At 42.0% G+C, this 19297-nt stretch overlaps 2 protein-coding genes across 4 annotated transcripts; both read left to right on the top strand.

Moving 5' to 3' along the window:
* The first annotated feature begins 2404 nt into the window (after positions 1-2404).
* On the top strand, positions 2405-5117 carry LOC114858282 (sialic acid synthase-like). Its single transcript, XM_029155321.3, has 6 exons — positions 2405-2598; positions 3126-3341; positions 3421-3520; positions 3607-3761; positions 4036-4302; positions 4500-5117. The coding sequence occupies exons 1-6, from the start codon at positions 2467-2469 to the stop codon at positions 4707-4709; spliced, it is 1080 nt and encodes a 359-aa protein (XP_029011154.1). The 5' UTR covers positions 2405-2466; the 3' UTR covers positions 4710-5117.
* Positions 5118-6480: 1363 nt separating this feature from the next.
* Positions 6481-18216, top strand: LOC114858266 (sialic acid synthase-like). Of its 3 annotated transcripts, none has more exons than XM_041071503.2 (6): positions 6481-6765; positions 8524-8739; positions 8819-8918; positions 9004-9158; positions 9433-9555; positions 9720-10084. In XM_041071503.2, exons 1-6 carry the CDS (start codon positions 6634-6636, stop codon positions 9891-9893), a joined length of 900 nt encoding a protein of 299 aa, XP_040927437.1. In that variant the 5' UTR covers positions 6481-6633; the 3' UTR covers positions 9894-10084. The 3 variants fall into 3 exon arrangements, with proteins under 3 accessions (XP_040927437.1, XP_029011118.1, XP_029011127.1); XM_029155285.3 differs by lacking the exons at positions 9433-9555; positions 9720-10084 and adding exons at positions 10091-10357; positions 17878-18216 and having other exon boundaries at positions 6482-6765; XM_029155294.3 differs by lacking the exons at positions 9433-9555; positions 9720-10084 and adding exons at positions 10091-10357; positions 10539-11144 and having other exon boundaries at positions 6490-6765.
* Positions 18217-19297: the final 1081 nt, after the last annotated feature.

Here is a 19297-nt window from a genome sequence, read left to right as displayed (position 1 = left end):
GAGGCAGAGGGCAGCAGAAAAAGGTCCCCCAGAACCCTGCAACCCAGCTTGGACGTGAGTGTGTGGAACTAAAGTGCACTAAAGGTGGGTGTCACCTCCAGGAGCACAACCGCTGGCTGACGGTGTGTCCCCCGGACAGTGCCCCCCCTCGCCCTAAATGTCTTTTTGCAGTTAAAACTGGGTGGTGATCTCTCCATCAGGGCCAGTGGCCGAGGCCACAACTGGCCTCAGCCCCAGGCCCCAGTGAAAGAGCCCACCCCCGGCCCTAAATGTATGTGTATGTAGCTAAGTATGAGGAACTTTGGGAGATACCCAATTCTCCGGGGGGTCCAGCAGACAGAGCCATCAATGGGGAGGCTCCGTCTACTGGCCCCCCCATTCTCTCATTCAAGTATGCTCATGCTCGCCCTGTGTAGTGCTCCACTCAAGCCTACACACATACTCTGCAGTTGTGCATTGAGGGTCAGCCTCCGCCCAGGGCCCAAGAAGACCGCAGCCCGAGTAGCCCGCTAGACCCCCTCCCCCCCATGACAGACCCGAGCAGTTACCAGAGGGCGTCGGACCGCTAGGGCAGGCAGCGCCCGACCCGAGCCGGGGCAGTGTCCCAGGGGAGAGACACCCCCCCGGTCACAGGGCACCCAGGTCTCCATCCCCAGGTCCACCCTCACACACTGCCTGCGTCCGCTCCACGGAGACAAGTACACGCCAACCCTCAAAATGGCCCTACTCCGGCACCGGACTGCCGGTCCCAGCAGCCACCACATCCCCACCACAGGGGCCCCATGTGGACACTCCAGAATCCACCAGCCCTGTGGCCGATCCCCTAGGCAGGCAGGCACTCCCAACCACCAGGCACCCCCCCACCACTGTGCCAGACATGACGCAGCACCCAAGCTCCACACGTCTCTACCTGGAAATGGAATCAATCAGAGTATAGTTTTGGTTATTGATTTGAACAAGCAGGCAATGTGTCTAAGGTGGTGTAATCAAGTACTGTAGCAAGTACTGAGTAATGCTTAATTTCTTTTTAGTTTTCCAGTTTATGAGGATGATTTTCTTTGCGACACAGAGGGCAGAAAGAAGTGTATGTGAAGAGTTTGTCTCTAGGTCAAGCCCACTTAGATCTCCTAAAAGACAAAGTGCAGGGGCTGTTGGGATTGGACAGCTTAACCAGGTTGACAGGTGTTCACACACATGCTGCACAGGTGAACATGACCAGAATGCATGTAGGAATCTATCTGCTGTGTTATCTGTACAATGAGGGCAAATGTTTGTGAGACCCATTTGGAACATCCTTGTCCCATCCCACTGTGTCATCAACATTGGAAATTAAAATATAGCTTTTTGATACTGTCCTTTTCTCTGATATATCAATAAATCGTTCTATTGCTGGTGGTGGTTGCATGTGGATGGGAGTATTCTTAGTTTTTGCATTAAGTATTGACTTTATTGGATATTCTAAGAAATTGGCACTAGTGATTTCATAGTGGGACACTATTTCTTCAAAAGAGGTAAACGTGTCTCTTATGAAAACATGTTTTAGATGTGTTATCCCTTTAATATGCCAAGTCAGAAAGTGTATTACCTTTTTGTTTTTTTGTTTTGTATGGTGTCTGGATTGTTCCAAAGTGGTGTGTTTTGGCAAAAAGTAAGCAAAGATCCAGTAATTTTAAGAAAATCCCACCAGGCTGTCAGAGATGCTCTTATGCTAATGCTCTGGTAGCAACTATGGTGTTTGATTTTGGTACTGATAAATGATAGACCTGCAACTTTAATATTCCCGCACAATGTTTGTTCAATGTCTAACCATGGGGAATCTGCTGGCATGGGTTTTATCCATTTGTGGACATGGTTCCAGTCTGTTGGCAAGAAAATAGTGGTGGAAGTTAGGTAGTTCTAGGCCGTCACAACGTCTGGATTTTTTTAAACTATTTTGTGATAGCTTGGTTTTCCACAAAAACTGAGAGATGTAGGAGTCTAATGTCTTAAACCACACCTGGCCTGGCTGAGTCAAAATCATGGAGAATATGTAATTAACTTTTGGCAGGATCATCATTTTATGGTGGCAATTCTTCCCATAAGTGAAATGGGTAAGGACTGCCATCTTTTGAGGTTGGCTTCTATTTGTTTTAATAATGGGTTGTAGTTTAGATCAATAAGCTCTGACAGCCTAGACGACAATTCAATGCCCAAATATTTAATGTTCCCTGAGTGGAGTGTGGTAGAGATAATTATTTTAACTGTCTGAATGTCGGGATCCGGGAACGCGAGCCGGGAGAGGGCGTAACTGCACGTGGGGTGGTGAGTAAATGGCGCAAAATCAGGATGTCGCCTAGGGCGCAAACGTGGCCGGGGTTGGCCCTGCTGTTCGTGTAGCACGTATAAATAGACTCATCAGTCATAAGTCTTTCTTCCTACGGCCGGTTTCTTAGTTACTTACTTTAAGTAATTGTTTTTGTGAGCAAAATGCCTCTAAAGTTTGAGCTGTGTCCCGGAAGAATGATCGGAGGAAACCATCCGTGTTTCATCATAGCCGAAATCGGACAAAATCACCAGGGAGACATTGAGATTGCAAAGAAGATGATAAAAAAGGCAAAGGTAATAGAGTATACACAGACAGACAGCGTGTTACTGTGGGTTATTTAATTACGGCACATCTTCCAATTGGTTACTGTACGTATGTGTGACACATCACAGTAGAAGCTTGATGTTAAATTATTAGAGTTTTGAATGGAGTTTGGTTTGAATTTTCATACCCAGCACCTAGCGTCAGTTCTGAAACTACTCCCCGTTTTATTCATGCAACTCTTAGATGTTTGTATATTATTGCAAATACAAAAATTTGGACTTGAACGTTGATGGGCGTTAAAAAATATTATATGTAAAATTAAACATGCACCTCAATTGTCACAATTAAACAATGTCATGATTTAAAGTTAGTTATTGCAAGGGCTATTTTAGTTTAGGGAGAAACTACATTTTCACCTGCTGCCATGTCCACACCTAAAATTATTTATTGATTAAATATTATATATACATACACATATATATATTTATAGGTACAATAATATAATAGGTTTGCATTGTAGTTTTATTTTTCTATTTTCTCATATCAAACCTCGTAGGAGTGCGGTGCAGATTGTGCCAAATTTCAGAAATGTGAACTGGAGTTTAAATTTAACAAACGAGCCCTGGAGCGCCCGTACACTAGCAAGCACTCCTGGGGAAAGACTTACGGTGAACACAAGCGTTACCTGGAGTTCAGCCACGAGCAGTACAGGGAACTGCAGAAGTATGCAGACGAGGTGGGGATCTTCTTCACTGCCTCAGGGACGGATGAGGTAAGAACAAGCCCTTGATGTGATCGTTGTCACCTTTAAATAATCAGAAGTGAATGACCTTACATTCTTCTGTCTTTAGATGGCAGTGGAGTTTCTCCATGAGCTCAACGTGCCTTTCTTCAAAGTGGCCTCTGCAGATACCAACAACTTTCCTTACCTGGAGAAAACCGCCAAGAAGGGTGAGACTAATCTGTGACAAGTGGGAAAATTATAAGTGAATCATCACATGCATATGAATGACTTAATGAAGCGTGTTGCCTGTCAGGACGTCCTATGGTGGTGTCTAGTGGCATGCAGTCCATGGAGACCATGCGTCGAGTCTACAAGACTGTGAAGGAGCACAACCACAACTTTGCCATTCTGCAGTGCACCAGTGCCTACCCTCTGGAGCCTGAAGACGTCAACCTCAGAGTGATCACGGTAAATGCAACAGAAATATATATAAATATATATATATATATATATATATGTGTGTGTGTGTGTGTGTGTGTGTATATATATATATATATATATATATATATATATATACAGACACAGATTTTCTGTTTACCCCTGATGTAAAGCAAGTTTAAGGCCTTTAAATGTGTTAAATGTTCATCTAGCATAAAATCAAGTTTGTGTATTACCTAAAATGTCAGAATGTTAGGCATTTTTTAATAGCAGTATAATTTTTCTCTCTATGTGTCAATAACAGGAATTCCAGAAGGAATTTCCAGAGATTCCTATCGGCTATTCCGGCCACGAGTCTGGAATCCACATTTCAGTGGCAGCAGTAGCTCTGGGGGCCAAGATTGTTGAGCGCCACGTAACTTTAGATAAAACATGGAGAGGAAATGACCACAAGGCATCGCTGGAGCCCTCTGAGCTCACCGAGCTGGTTCGCGCCATCCGATTGGTGGAGCGAGCGATGGGGAGCAGTATCAAAGAGATGTTGCCTTGTGAAAAGCCCTGCCATGACAAGGTCAGATCAAACTGTTTTATCCAGAAAGTCCTAAAAAAATCAAACAATGAGTTAAATGTGAAGGGTTAAATTTTATTCAGGAGCATTTTAAGTGTTGCAAAACAGGTTAGTTAAGTTAACAAAAAGTTAACAGAAATGTGTTCTATACATTAAATGACTTATATATAACTAAAAAAATTCTTCTTCTTTCTCCTTAGTTGGGTAAGTCGGTGGTAGCCAAGATGAGGATCCTTAAAGGAACCGTCCTGACTATGGACATGCTGGCCGTGAAGGTGGCCGAGCCAATGGGCGTCACAGCGGGGGACATCTTCCAGCTGGTCGGTAAGACTGTGACGGAAGATGTGGAGGAGGACCAGAGCGTCACACCGGAAGTGGTGGACGGCTACGGCAAGAAAGCCAAGTGCTGATGATGCAAGAGGAGCTTGAAACCATTTTGATTTGAAAAGGAATTTTAATTGATTCCTGTGAATCAACTGGGAAGAGCTCAATGTGATGCAGGGAGGAGCATCATGGTCTCTTTGTCTGCTGCTGATTTCTGACCCGCAAATCACGTTCATGGTTTCATGACATAATTGAATGTTGCAGTCGAATCTAAAAGTTTGAATATTACCACCAATAAAGGCTTAGTCTCACAGCTCTGCCAGGTCCCATCACTTTGTATTTGTGCCACTATTCAGCCATGTCATGAACCAGACTTCTGTTTTTGTTTCAGCGTCAGTTGTGAAAATCGGTCTTAAAAGATGAAGGAATGTAAAAACGGTGATGTTGGGCTTTTCTGAACAGATAAAACCTTAAAATTAAACGTTTCTCTGATGTTTTGCTTGTCTGCTTGTAGCATTGCTTTAGAGTTAAACACACAGTACTTAGAAGTGCATTCCTGCTTTAACTGGATGTGGCGTCTCTCTTCTTTCCCACGTACTTGTTGGACCACTAGATGGCAAGGTTTCTCAACTTTCACTGATTTTACGACTGGATTTTTAATAAGGATCAAAGGATTATGAAACGAAAGAAAAACTCTGTCTGAAACGAGCCTTAGGCTCACGCTTGTCACATCTTCTCCCACACATGTGAACACACTCGCATGCTCCACGCCCGATGCAGGGCCCCTGGCCCCAGGGGCAGCTGCCTTCTGTCACATATGACATGATCGCGTTAAATTCCACTTCTCTTGAAGAACAGTTGTTCCTGATGTTTCTTTACTCATTGATATAGTTTAGAAAGACAATATTACAGTAGAAGGACACATTATCTTAGAATGTGTGTGCAGAATGTAAAATTCAACTGACAAAATTGATTTCACAAAAAGGCAAAGCTTTATTTTCAAACATGTCACATGTTGCAACCCCTGAGTTCAGATCTCCTCTGTTGGGACCAGACTGACAGGTCATTGTCTCTATTGTGATTGAGTCAAACCTGAAAATCTGCTCCAAGAGAATTTTTTGAAATCGTCTGAATGTGATTTGACCTTGAGGTATATCACCACAAAGACTTGCAGGGTTATGTTGTCAGACAACATTGAACTGTCAACACAAGTCAGACACAGCCAATGCTTGTGTGTGGTAACATGACACAAATAAATAAAACTGATGCATGTTTGTTTTATACCACTTCAGTTTGATTAAGACCAGTCAGACTGGAAATCACATCCTGCTCCCTCTATCCTTCTTCAGTGTCCATATTACAGGGGTAAAAAGACTATTTTGAGTTGATAACATTCAAAAGTTCGTGTGGGTTTGATGGTGAAATTATTAACGCATTTAATCATTTAGATCAACTGTCTTCTCCTGCAGTGCTGTGGAGGCATTAGCATTCATAAAATTTTCCTCCTGTGCAGTCAGCGTGCTTGGTCTGTTCTGTTTGTGAGGCCATTGCTGGGCGTTTTCTTTACCCACCAGATGACGTAAACTAATTACTCAGAGACGTCTTTACAGTAACTGTTTTCTCTCAGTTTTGACCTGGAATAGATGCACGGGAACATATTCCCCTTTCACTTTATGAACACTCTTACTCTATTTGTAAATGCTGTCACAGCATTCTGACTTACATTTTACGTCAGTCTTACTGTTTTAAACCATAGCTTAAAGTCGAATTGACTCTTCACGTATTTTTGCGTAAATATACTTCACCCGCGTTCCCCTGCATAAACGTGTGCCTTTAATTTGAAAGGAAATCCGGGTTTTACGTTGACCGACGAGGCGGAAGTGCTAAAACATCCTGTTCGTGTAGCACGTTATATGGTCCGACTTTTCAGTCATAAGTCTTTCTTCTTACAGCCGGTTTCTTAGTTACTTACTTTAAGTAGTTGTTTGTTGTTACCTTTTTCTGAGCAAAATGCCTCTAAAGTTTGAGCTGTGTCCCGGAAGAATGATCGGAGGAAACCATCCGTGTTTCATCATAGCCGAAATCGGACAAAATCACCAGGGAGACATTGAGATTGCAAAGAAGATGATTAAAAAGGCAAAGGTAATAGAGTATACACAGACAGACAGCGTGTTACTGTGGGTTATTTAATTACGGCACATCTTCCAATTGGTTACTGTACGTATGTGTGACACGTCACAGTAGTGACATTTTTTTCTGATTTAAAGTTTTGCTCGTAATATTTTGTCTGTGGAGTCATTCATTACAGTGAGACAGAAACAGGGGTTGTGTTAAAGTTTGCTTACTGGATTTTAACGTGACACGTCATTAAGCATCTGCATAAATGTATTTCAAGAGGTTGGTATGAATCTAAGCTTCATGTTAAATGATTAGATTTTTGAATGGAGGTAGGTTTGGATTTTCATACCCGTGTGTATATATATATATATATATATATATATATATATATATATATATATATATATATATATACACACACAGACAGACAGATACACATCTATCTGTCTGTCTGTCTGTGTGTGTGTGTGTGTGTGTGTGTGTGTGTGTGTGTGTGTGTTTGTGTGTGTGTGTGTGTGTGTGTATATATAGATTAGATTAGATTAGATTAGATTAGATAGACCTTTATTAGTCCCACAGCGGGGAAATTCCATCAGTAGCCATCTTGACCGGCGCAAGTCCGACAGTGGAAACAAGTTGCAGTACAAAACAATACAATACCAAAAACACACGCACATACAGTGGCACACAGTACAAGTGGAAACCTTGCTGGAATTATTTCTTGGGTACATCAGGACAGATAGATAAGGTCGGAGAGCAGACAGTGAGACTGTAAGGTGTGTGGGGGGGTGTATCTGCATCAGTGTAGTGAAGAGTTGTTTATAGAAGTATGACCGAGGCCGACCAAGATGTTTACATGCCAGTCCAGCAGTTTTCCTTGAAGGGAGCCACAATAAGGGAAAAAAGATGGATAGAGGCACAGCTGGTGAGCTAGATTGGACCCGGGAAGGGAGGGGTGAGGGAGAAGGGACAGAATAATACACAGCCAATTATAATACATTTTGACCATCCACGACTAATTGTCTAGATCAATACTCCAATCGATCAGAACTCAGGGCTTCATCGCCTACTGTAGGACCGTGGGTCACCCGTGACATCTCCTCAAGCCTGTTAGACAAGGCTGTTACCATATTCACCAAGTGTTCAGTCTGTTCACAGATGTTATCCCTCTTCCTCCGAACGCGCTGAGATGTTCCTTGTCAGTCCATCAATCCGGGCCATCCTCTGGTGTAATTCCGTCAGCCGAGTAACCGTGGCCCCCATCGGCGTTTGCAGCTCCACGGCCGGGGGACATGCAAATGAGCCAGCCGCAGATTTTCCAATCTTTCCAATCTTCCGATAAAGCAGGGCACCCCTAAAGCCAATCATGAATAGCCCTGTTATCAAAGTCCAAAATATGAATAGATCCTCTGCATCCTTGAAGGACAGAGACTCCAGACACATGGGGCACCAGTAATCCCATGCGTCCTGCACGTAGCCGGAGGCAAAAGTCCCCAAGGGGCCCTAAGGGGTTCTACCGGAGATGCTTTTCTTTGTGAGAACATTTTGTCTAATGCACTGAGTGACCAGTTGATTGCTCCATGTTGCAAAAATGTTATTCCAGAATAGCAGATCAGGGTTTTCAGAAAAAGACAAGACAAGGACACTGCCAGCAAAAGCAGGGTGGGAGCAGAGAGAAAACACGTCTGCACTCCTCGAGGCGGAAGTAGAAATATATATGTTTGCACTGTAGTTTTTATTTTATATATGTAGTTTTCCATTTTCTCATATCAACCCTCGCAGGAGTGCGGTGCAGATTGTGCCAAATTTCAGAAGAGTGAACTGGAGTTTAAATTTAACAAACGAGCCCTGGAGCGCCCGTACGCTACCAAGAACTCCTGGGGAAAGACTTACGGTGAACACAAGCGCCACCTGGAGTTCAGCCACGAGCAGTACAGGGAACTGCAGAAGTATGCAGACGAGGTGGGGATCTTCTTCACTGCCTCAGGGATGGATGAGGTAAGAACAAGCCCTTGATGTGATCGTTGTCACCTTTAAATAATCAGACGTGAATGACCTTACATTCTTCTGTCTTTAGATGGCAGTGGAGTTTCTCCATGAGCTCAACGTGCCTTTCTTCAAAGTGGGCTCTGGAGATACCAACAACTTTCCTTACCTGGAGAAAACCGCCAAGAAGGGTGAGACTAATCTGTGACAAGTGGGAAAACCATAACTTAATCATCACATGATATGAATGACTTAATGAAGCGTGTTGCCTGTCAGGACGTCCTATGGTGGTGTCTAGTGGCATGCAGTCCATGGAGACCATGCGTCGAGTCTACAAGACTGTGAAGGAGCACAACCACAACTTTGCCATTCTGCAGTGCACCAGTGCCTACCCTCTGGAGCCTGAAGACGTCAACCTCAGAGTGATCACGGTAAACGCAACAGAAATATATATTGTAATATCTATATTACAATATATATATATATATATATATATATATATATAAATATACATGAAGAACTGGAGAAGGCTCGGAAGGTGAAGGCCACAGTGGTGCCTGTGGTGATCGGAGCATATATATATATATATATATATGTGTGTGTGTGTATATATATATATATATATATATATATATATATATATATATATATATATATATATATATATATATATATATATATATATATATATATATATATATATAGTTCCGTCAATCAACACACCTGATCAAGGTGATCAGCAGGGAGAGTGGGAAAGCAGCAGGACTGTGGTTCTCAAGGACCAGGGTGGGCCACCCCCGATGTAAAGCAAGTTTAAGGCCTTTAAATGTGAGAAGTCTCCAAACATTTCAGCGTTTCCTTTTGAATCCAGTCTGTATTGTTAAGCTAAACTTTGCTAACTGACTGCTGACTGATTCATTTAAGTTTTCATCTAGCATAAAATCAAGTTGGTGTATTACCTAAAATGTTGGAATATTTGGACCTTTTTATAGCAATATAATTTTAAACCCTGGAGAGGAAATAACCACAAGGCATCGCTGGAGCCCTCTGAGCTCACCGAGCTGGTTCGCGCCATCCGATTGGTGGAGCGAGCGCTGGGGAGCAGTATCAAACAGATGTTGCTTTGTGAAAAGCCCATGTTTACCCCTGATGTAAAGCAGGTTTAAGGCCTTTAAATGTGAGAAGTCTCCAACTATGTTTCCTTATGAATCCAGTCTGTTGGTTAAGCTAAACTTTGCTAATTGACTGTTGACTGATTCATTTAAGTTTTCATCTAGCATAAAATAAAGTTTGTGTATTACCTAAAATGTTGGACTGGTTGGATTTTATAGGAATATCATTTTTCTCAACGTGTCAATAACAGGAATACCAGAAGGAATTTCCAGATATTCCTATCGGCTATTCCGGCCACGAGTCTGGAATCCACATTTCAGTGGCAGCAGTAGCTCTGGGGGCAAAGATTATTGAGCGCCACGTAACTTTAGATAAAACCTGGAAAGGAAGTGACCACGAAGCATCGCTGGAGCCCTCTGAGCTCACCGAGCTGGTTCGCGCCATCCGACTGGTGGAGCGAGCGCTGGGGAGCGGTATCAAACAGATGTTGCTTTGTGAAAAGCCCTGCCATGACAAGGTCAGATCAAACTGTTTAATCCAGAAAGTCTTAAAAAATTTAAACAATGAGTTAAATGTGAAGGGTTAAATTTTATTCAGGAGCATTTCAGTGTTGCAAAACAGAAGAAGTTAACAGAAATGTGTTCTATGCAATAAATGAGTTATATATAACTAATAAAATTCTTCTTCTTTCTCCTCAGTTGGGTAAGTCGGTGGTAGCCAAGGTGAGGATCTCTAAAGGAACCGTCCTGACTATGGACATGCTGGCCGTGAAGGTGGCCGAGCCCATGGGTGTCACAGCAGGGGACATCTTCCAGCTGGTTGGTAAGACTGTGACGGAAGATGTGGAGGAGGACCAGAGCGTCACACCGGAAGTGGTGGACGGCTACGGCAAGAAAGCCAAGTGCTGATGATGCAAGAGAAGCTTGAAACCATTTTGATTTGATTTGAAAAGGAATTTTAATTGATTCCTGTGTGGATCAACTGGGAAGAGCTCAATCTGACAGATTGAAGGAGGGAGGAGCATCATAGTACATTTGTCTGCTGCTGATTTCTGACCCGCAAATCACGCTCATGGTTCCATGACATAATTGAATGTTGCTCTCGAATCTAAAAGTTTAAATATTACCACCAACAAAGGCTTAGACTGACAGCTCTGCCAGGTCCCATCACTATTCAGCCATGTCATGAACCTGACTCCTGTTTTTGTTTCAGCATCGGTTGTGAAAATCAGTCTTAAAAGGTGGAGGAATGTAAAAACAGTGATGTTGAGCTGTTCTGAACAGATAAAACTTCTAAAAATCCTCCTTTGATGTTTTTGCTTGTTTACTTGTAGCATCTTTTTAGAGTTATACACACAGTACTTACAGTCTTACAGAGCGAAGTGCATTCCTGCTTATCTGAGTTTTCTTTCTTCGAACTAGTGATTTGAGCTTTTCACATACTTAATGCAGTGAAGTTAAACCACTAGATGCTGATCTTTTTTTTTCATCTGTGAGACTTAATTCATAGGGTTTATGGTAAAATATTTGGATTAATCTTTTTGGCTTTAACGCATCACCTCATGTTTTCCTGCAATCATTTTTTTCTTTGGCTCGCCATGGAGGGGTCGTAACCATGCGCAAGGGGGTGAGTTGAGTGGAGGGCGCAAAATCAGGATCTCGCCTAGGGCGTAAAGATGGAAGTTCCATTCTTTAAAGTGACTCGAATCTTTAAGTCTCGATCAGTAAAGTGAACGAATCATTTCAAGTCAGTCGTTTATTTCGTCACTTACAGCAGGTGGCGCTGCGGCGGTTCTCAAACACTATATACTAAAGACAACATGGTTTACTTTAGCGGATAAATTATAATGACAAAATACCACAAGCAATTCTAATCATGTGAAAACCTAGCAAATACGTGACTTATGTCCTGCATCTTCCTGCATTTTCCCTGCCGTTGTTGTTAAACAGCGCGACAGTCGCTTGGTAGCGGTCACATGATAAAAGAACAAACGAGTGATCCGTAAAGATCCGTTGGAACGAATCAGGAACGAACTGGAGCGCTTGCTTCTCGCTACAGCGCCTGCTCGGCTCCTCTGTCACGTGAGAAGTGAACGAACGAGCGATCCATATGAACGAGTCCCAAAAGAACTGTAATACTCGGTGCTCGCCACTGAGCCTGAGTTGTGAACAATGAACGAGAACGTTGAAGTAAACCGTGCAGCCCGAGCTGCCTTTAACGTTTGCCTTTAACGGTAAAGTGAAAGTAAAACCTATTTCGACAATTAGACTTTTAAAGCAAAGGTAACAATAACTTCCTTAAAATATTTACTTGGTGCATACATTTTATCCAAACCGTGACATTATTATTCATATTATTATTATTATTATTCATATTATTATTATATTTTATGATTTTGGCAGAGTATACAGGACCACAAAATCAACATGTTGATATAATTTTTGCAAGTATTATTTACAAACACACTTTACATTATATACATAATAACACTACACACATCTACTGTACAAGAATTAAAGACCACTAATTGATTATGATTCCATGGATAAAAAATATATGTCGACTGTCAGGTGACAAATAAATATGTCAGAAATCAGACATCGTTCATTTCCTTGTTAATTAGTCCACACAGCATCGTAGCTGGGTAACACAGCTGTAACGTGCAAAAGAACAACTCATTAAGTTAGGACGCTCAGTTGAGTGAGTCCTAAATGAATCATTTCTAGTTTCTGTCCTGCTGACTGAGCTTAAGCAGCTGCTGCCATGTGGCGAGAGAAGGTACTGTATGGCACTGTCCGTCGTTCACTGAGAGGACTCGTTCCTCCCGAGTCATATAAAGGTTAAGTTCATATTGAACGAATCGTTCACGAACGACACATCACTACTAGGGCGCAATCTTGTCCAGGGCCGGCCCTGCTGTTCGTCTAGCACGTTATATATATTCTGGTCGACTCTTCAGTTAAAAGTCTTTCTTCTTACGACCAGTTTCTTAGTTACTTACTTTATGTAGTTGTTTGTTTTTACCTTTTTGTGAGCAAAATGCCTCTAAAGTTTGAGCTGTGTCCTGGACGAATGATCAGAGGAAACCATCCGTGTTTCATCATCAGAAATCGGACAAAATCACCAGGGAGACATTGAGATTGCAAAGATGATGAGTATACACAGACAGACAGCGTGTTACTGTGGGTTATATAATTATGGTACATCTTCCAATTGGTTACCCTACATACAGTATGTATGACATGTCACAGTAGAAATGTAACAATTTTTTCTGATCCTTGATTTAAAGTTTTGCTCGTAAAATCTTCGTCTTTGGATTCAATCATGAAAGTATTACACAAAAATTTGGACTTGAACGCTTATGGGCGTTAAAAAATATATGTGACATTAAACATGTACTTGTTAAATTTTGTCAAATTGTCACAATTAAACAATGTAGTCTTTTAAAATTAGTTATGTCAAGCGCTATTTTAGTTTAGAATAATAATGGAGAAACTACATTTTCATCTGCTGCCAAGTCCAGACCTGAAATTGGTTATGGATTAAATTTTATATTTACACAGAAGACATGACATCACAGAAGGGACACTACTCCCAATATCACGAGATACCGGCTTAGACGTCGCCCGGTCTAACAAGGTCTGCGTGAGGTGTTGGGGAACCAGAGCACTTTGGCGAGAAGTGGGCTACTGGAACAAGAAAGAAATGGCTGAGATGGGAGAACAAGGCTCTGTTGGAATGTTACTACTCAAGTAACCCTAGTCAGGGGGGTTACATGCAAAGAATGTGTGGCGAATGGGAACGGAGAAACACACATTCAAGACTGACGGCTCAGCAACTAGTAGCTCAGTGTTCCAACATCCACAAACGGCAACTGCTATCACAACTTGAGATTGACGAGGTACAACACAAATGCTACGGCAAGGGGGAGCCAGGACGCCAGGTCAGAGGGGAGGTTTTACCATCTCCCCAACTGGAAATTGGGTACGGAGCCCCAATGAGCACAGATACGCTGAGCGAGGCAGCGACTGACCTGAAAGATAAGATCATGGCGAGATTGAACAGGCAACCCCGAAGCCAACTACAACGGCTAAGTGAAGTACCATCAGAAAGTCTCATGGAAGATGTGAATGCAGCATTGAGAGCGATCCCTACGACAACAATCACAGAAACCAATGAGCTGATATACAGTCAGGACCATAAATATTTGGACAGAGAAACATTTTTTCAAATTTTGTTTCTGTACATTACCACAGTGAATTTTAAATGAAACAACTCAGATGCCATTGAAGTGCAGACTCTCAGCTTTAATTCCATGGGTTGAACAAAAAGATTGCATAAAAATGTGAAAAACTAAAGCATTTATTAAACACAATCCCTTCATTTCATGGGCTCGTAAGTAATTGGACAATTGACTTCCATGCTATTGCATGGGCAGGTGTGGACAATTCCCTTGTTATGTCATTATGAGTGAAGCAGATAAAAGACCTGGAGTTGATTAGAGGACTCGTGTTTGCATTTTGAAGATTTTGCTGTGAACAGACAACATGCGGTCAAAGGAGCTCTCCATGCAGGTGAAACGAGCCATCATTAAGCTGAGAAAACAGAAAAAAACATGGGAGAAATTGCTACAGTATTAGGAGTGGCAAAATCAACAGTGTGGTACATCCTGAGAAAGAAAGAAAGCACTGGTGAACTTAGCAACGCAAAAAGACCTGGACGTCCACGGAAGACAACAGTGGTGGATGATCGCAGAATCATTTCCATGGTGAAGAGGAACCCATTCACAACAGCCAACCAAGTGAACAACACTCTTCAGGAGGTAGGCGTATCAATATCCAAGTCTACCATAAAGAGAAGACTGCATGAAAGTAGATACAGAGGGTACACTGCAAGGTGCAAGCCACTCATAAGCCGCAAGAATAGGAAGGCCAGATTGGACTTTGCTAGAAAGCGTCTAAAAAAGCCAGCACACTTCTGGAAAAACATTCTTTGGACAGATGAAACCAAAATCAACCTCTACCAGAATGATGGCAAGAGAAAAGTATGGAGAAGGCGTGGAGAAGCTCATGATCCAAAGCACACTACATCATCAGTAAAACACTGTGGAGGCAGTGTGATGGCCTGGGCGTGCATGGCTGCTAGTGGCACTGGGACACTAGTGTTTATTGATGACGTGACACAGGACAGAAGCAGCCGAATGAATTCTGAGGTGTTCAGAGACATACTGTCTGCGCAGATCCAGGTGAATGCAGTCAAACTGATTGGGCGGCGTTTCATAATACAGATGGACAACGACCCAAAACATACAGCCAAAGCAACTCAGGAGTTTATTAAAGCAAAGAAGTGGAATATGCTTGAATGGCCAAGTCAGTCACCTGATCTTAACCCAATTGAGCATGCATTTCACTTGTTGAAGACTAAACTGCAAACAGAAAGGCCCACAAACAAACAGCAACTGAAAGCCGCTGCAGTAAAGGCCTGGCAGAGCATTCAGAAGGAGAAAACCCAGCATCTCGTGATGTCCATGAGTTTAAGACTTCAGGCTGTCATTGCCAACAAAGGGTTTTCAACCAAATATTAGTAATGACCATTTTATTTTCAGTTATTTCATTTGTCCAATTACTTACGAGCCCATGAAATGAAGGGATTGTGTTTAATAAATGCTTTAGTTTTTCACAGTTTTATGCAATCTTTTTGTTCAACCCATGGAATTAAAGCTGAAAGTCTGCACTTCAATGGCATCTGAGTTGTTTCATTTAAAATTCACTGTGGTAATGTACAGAAACAAAATTAGAAGAAATGTGTCTCTGTCCAAATATTTATGGTCCTGACTGTATGCTTCAGCATCAGTGATCCTAGAGGTGCCTGGCTATATGCGCAACCACGGGAGCTATGAGAAACAATACCCACCATGGAAACGAAGGTTGGAGGCAAAAATCAAGGCAGCTCGGAGGGAAGTGAGCCAAATGACAGAGGCCCAGAGAGGTGCAATGAAAAGACCGATGCCCAAGAGGTACAGCCAGGTGACCATACCTGAAGCACTCAAAACTGCCAAGCAAAGGCTACAAGCCTTTGAGCCGCCTAAAGAGATACACCAGAGATAACGAAGCCAGACGAATAAACCGGCTGTTCGCAACACATCCTGCGAAAGTGCACTCTAAATGGCAGGCTAATAACAGCAGAGCAGACCCACCAAGGCTGGAAACTGAACAGTACTGGAAAGGTATATGGGAAAGGGAGGCGTCACACGTCAGTGATGCACAGTGGCTGGTAGACCTGAGGGAAGATCACAGCAATAAGAAAGAGTCTCGGGTATAAAAAACTGGACAGCATCCGGCCCTGACATGATCCACGCCTACTGGCTAAAGAAGCTCACTGCAATCCATGAGCGTCTGGCAGCACAAATGAACCAGCTGCTAAGGGATGGGACTCACCCTGAATGGCTAATTGAAGGACGAACAATCCTGATAATATATATATATATATATATATATATATATATATATATATATATATATATAATATATAGATATATATATATATATATATATATATATATATATATATATACACATACATACACATATATCACACACACACACACACACACATATATATATAGCGATGTTTTGGTGTCATCATCAATTGTCCACTGTTAAATATTCAGACCAGGGCTATTTTAGTTTAAAATAATAATGAAGAAACTATATGTTATTTATAAGTAGAACACAATGTATTTCCCTAGTTTACCAGAAAGCATCTAAACCAGTCCTGCTGGTTTTCCAACTCGCCCCCTAATACAGGTCGGTTCAGTCAATCAGCAGCTGACTGACACACATGAACAAGGTGATGAGCAGGTAGAGTGGGTGTGGTGGAAGTTCCCCATAAAGACGCTAATGAGAGAGTTGTCTTTTGTGTGATTTATTATAAAAATAAAGGAAAATATAAATAATGGGGAAAGCAAATCAAAAACACGGATGTTGGTCGTGCACATCAACAAACCAAAAACCAGCTGGTGAGATCAGTGCACACACCACGAAGGTGTGATGCAAAGAGCCTGCAATCCTCATGTTGTCTCTGCCTTTTAACCCCTTTCTTTGGCTCTGGTGAAATGTCTCTCTGCACCAATAGAATTGTTTGTACCATCTTATCATGCTGTGACATCTCACTTCTGCATCATCGTTTCTTGTTATCAAAAGGAAGGAACACCAAGCTTCAAAGACAAGATTCATTTTGTTTTACCGCCTTGGGCCTGGTGAGGAATCAGATAGGATGGAGCCAGAGACCCAGTGATAAACACATATCATAAACTATTAGTCAGTCAAATGGAACATCAGATGTTTAAACTTGATATTCGACAGCGCACAAGAGAATAATTGTTTGTGTAAAAATGTTCAGTATTGCACTTAACCAGCACATAATAACTGTGTTGGATAAGAAAAGCACAAAGGCACAATTTTTACCATTAAAGTGGGAAAGCAGCATGACTGTGGTTCTCGATCATTGGCCACCTCTGATGTAAAGCAAGTTTAAGACCTTTAAATGTGAGAAGTCTCCAAACATTTCAGCGTTTCCTTATGAATCCAGTCTGTATGTTAAGCTAAACTTTGCTAACTGACTGCTGACTGATTCATTTAAGTTTTCATCTAGCATAAAATCAAGTTGGTGTATTACCTAAAATGTTGGAATATTTGGACCTTTTTATAGCCATATAATTTTAAACCCTAGAGAGGACATGACCACAAGGCATCGCTGGAGCCCTCTGAGCTCACCGAGCTGATTCGCGCCATCCGATTGGTGGAGCGAGCGCTGGGGAGCGGTATCAAACAGATGTTGCTTTGTAAAAGCCCTGCCATGACAAGGTCAAATCCAACTGTTTTACCAAGAAAGTCCTAAATAATTCAAACATAGGAAGGGTTAAATTTTATTCAAGAGCTTTTTAAGTGTTGAGAAACAGAAGAAGTTAACGGAAATGTGTTCTATACATTAAATGAGTTATATATAACTAAAAAAATTCTTCTTCTTTCTCCTTAGTTGGGTAAGTCGGTGGTAGCCAAGGTGAGGATCCCTAAAGGAACCGTCCTGACTATGGACATGCTGGCCGTGAAGGTGGCCGAGCCAATGGGCGTCACAGCGGGGGACATCTTCCAGCTGGTCGGTAAGACTGTGACGGAAGATGTGGAGGAGGACAAGAGCGTCACGCAGGAAGTGGTGGTAATGAGAACAAGGATCACCACATCTCCCTGGTCATATGTCTACAACTATACCTGTCCTGCTGCAGAAACAAATCTCCAACATAACCAAGTTTACCCCCTACCAGGACATGGTCTGTTTTCCCTACTTCCATCAAGCATTTAGACATCAGACTTCTTAATTAACTCAGTAACCTATACATTGCACATTTGAGTGTGTTCTAGCTTTGAAGTAGTGGTGCATTTTTTGGTTGACAATAAAGTTGGCTTTAACTATTACGTATTTCACTGAACTCTGTTTTTGTGAGGGGAAACACTTTTATTCAGAAAATCATTGTATTAAAATTACATGTTTTTCTCTTTCTAATATGGTAAGCTAAAAGTCCTGGATCCTTTTTTTCCAAATAATTATGCACGTAAACAAGTGAGCTTCTATCTGTGGGAGGGGTTATGGGGCTGGGGGTAATCCTACTCTTAATAAGGGTCAAAGGATTATGAAACGAAAGAAAAAGTCAGTCTGCAACGAGCCTTAGGCTCACGCATGTCACATCTTCTCCCACACGTGAACACACTCACATGCTCCACGCCCGATGCAGGGCCCCTGGCCCCAGGGGCGGCTGCCTTCTGTCACGTATGCAGTTATGTGAGTTATAAAGGAAAAACTAGAATTTCATAGCGTAAAGGTTTTACTCTGAGTCACAGACAATTGGGTGTTCATACTTTTCCTTTTAGTGTTAGTTGCTATGTCCTGAAACTTCTGCTCTCCTTTAGGATGACGTGCTAAATGCCTAGCTAGCTATTCAATATTCTTAGCTGTGCAGCCTTTGGGTTGGCTTTAAATAACTTGGGAGACGAATGATACCCTGTTTAGAACTAAACGACAATTACGTCGCTGTGCTTTAATCTGAGACTATATAAACCTTTTTCGTTAATGCATGTTGGGAAGTGCACTCAGTTTGAATGAGAGTGCCCCCTCTTGGTTGTCTTAGCTTATTATACAGTCGAGCAAACACTGTCTGTTCAGCCTTGTAGCTTCACCACCATCCAAGGTAGTTAAGCCATCATCATTTTAAATTCTCTTCTCTTTCATCATTTTCAAACATTGATGTTTCTTTACTCATTGATATAGGTTAGAAAGACAATATTACAGTGGAAGGACACATCATCTCAGAATGTGTGTGCAGAATGTGAAATTCAACTGTCAAAATTGATTTCACAAAAAGACAAAGCTTTATTTTTGAACATGTCACTTGTTGCAACCC

Source organism: Betta splendens, chromosome 1, assembly GCF_900634795.4.
Source record: "Betta splendens chromosome 1, fBetSpl5.4, whole genome shotgun sequence".
Classification (NCBI taxonomy): Eukaryota; Metazoa; Chordata; class Actinopteri; order Anabantiformes; family Osphronemidae; genus Betta; species Betta splendens.
Note: the sequence above shows the minus strand (reverse complement) of the source record. Positions and strands in the feature narration are given on the sequence as shown.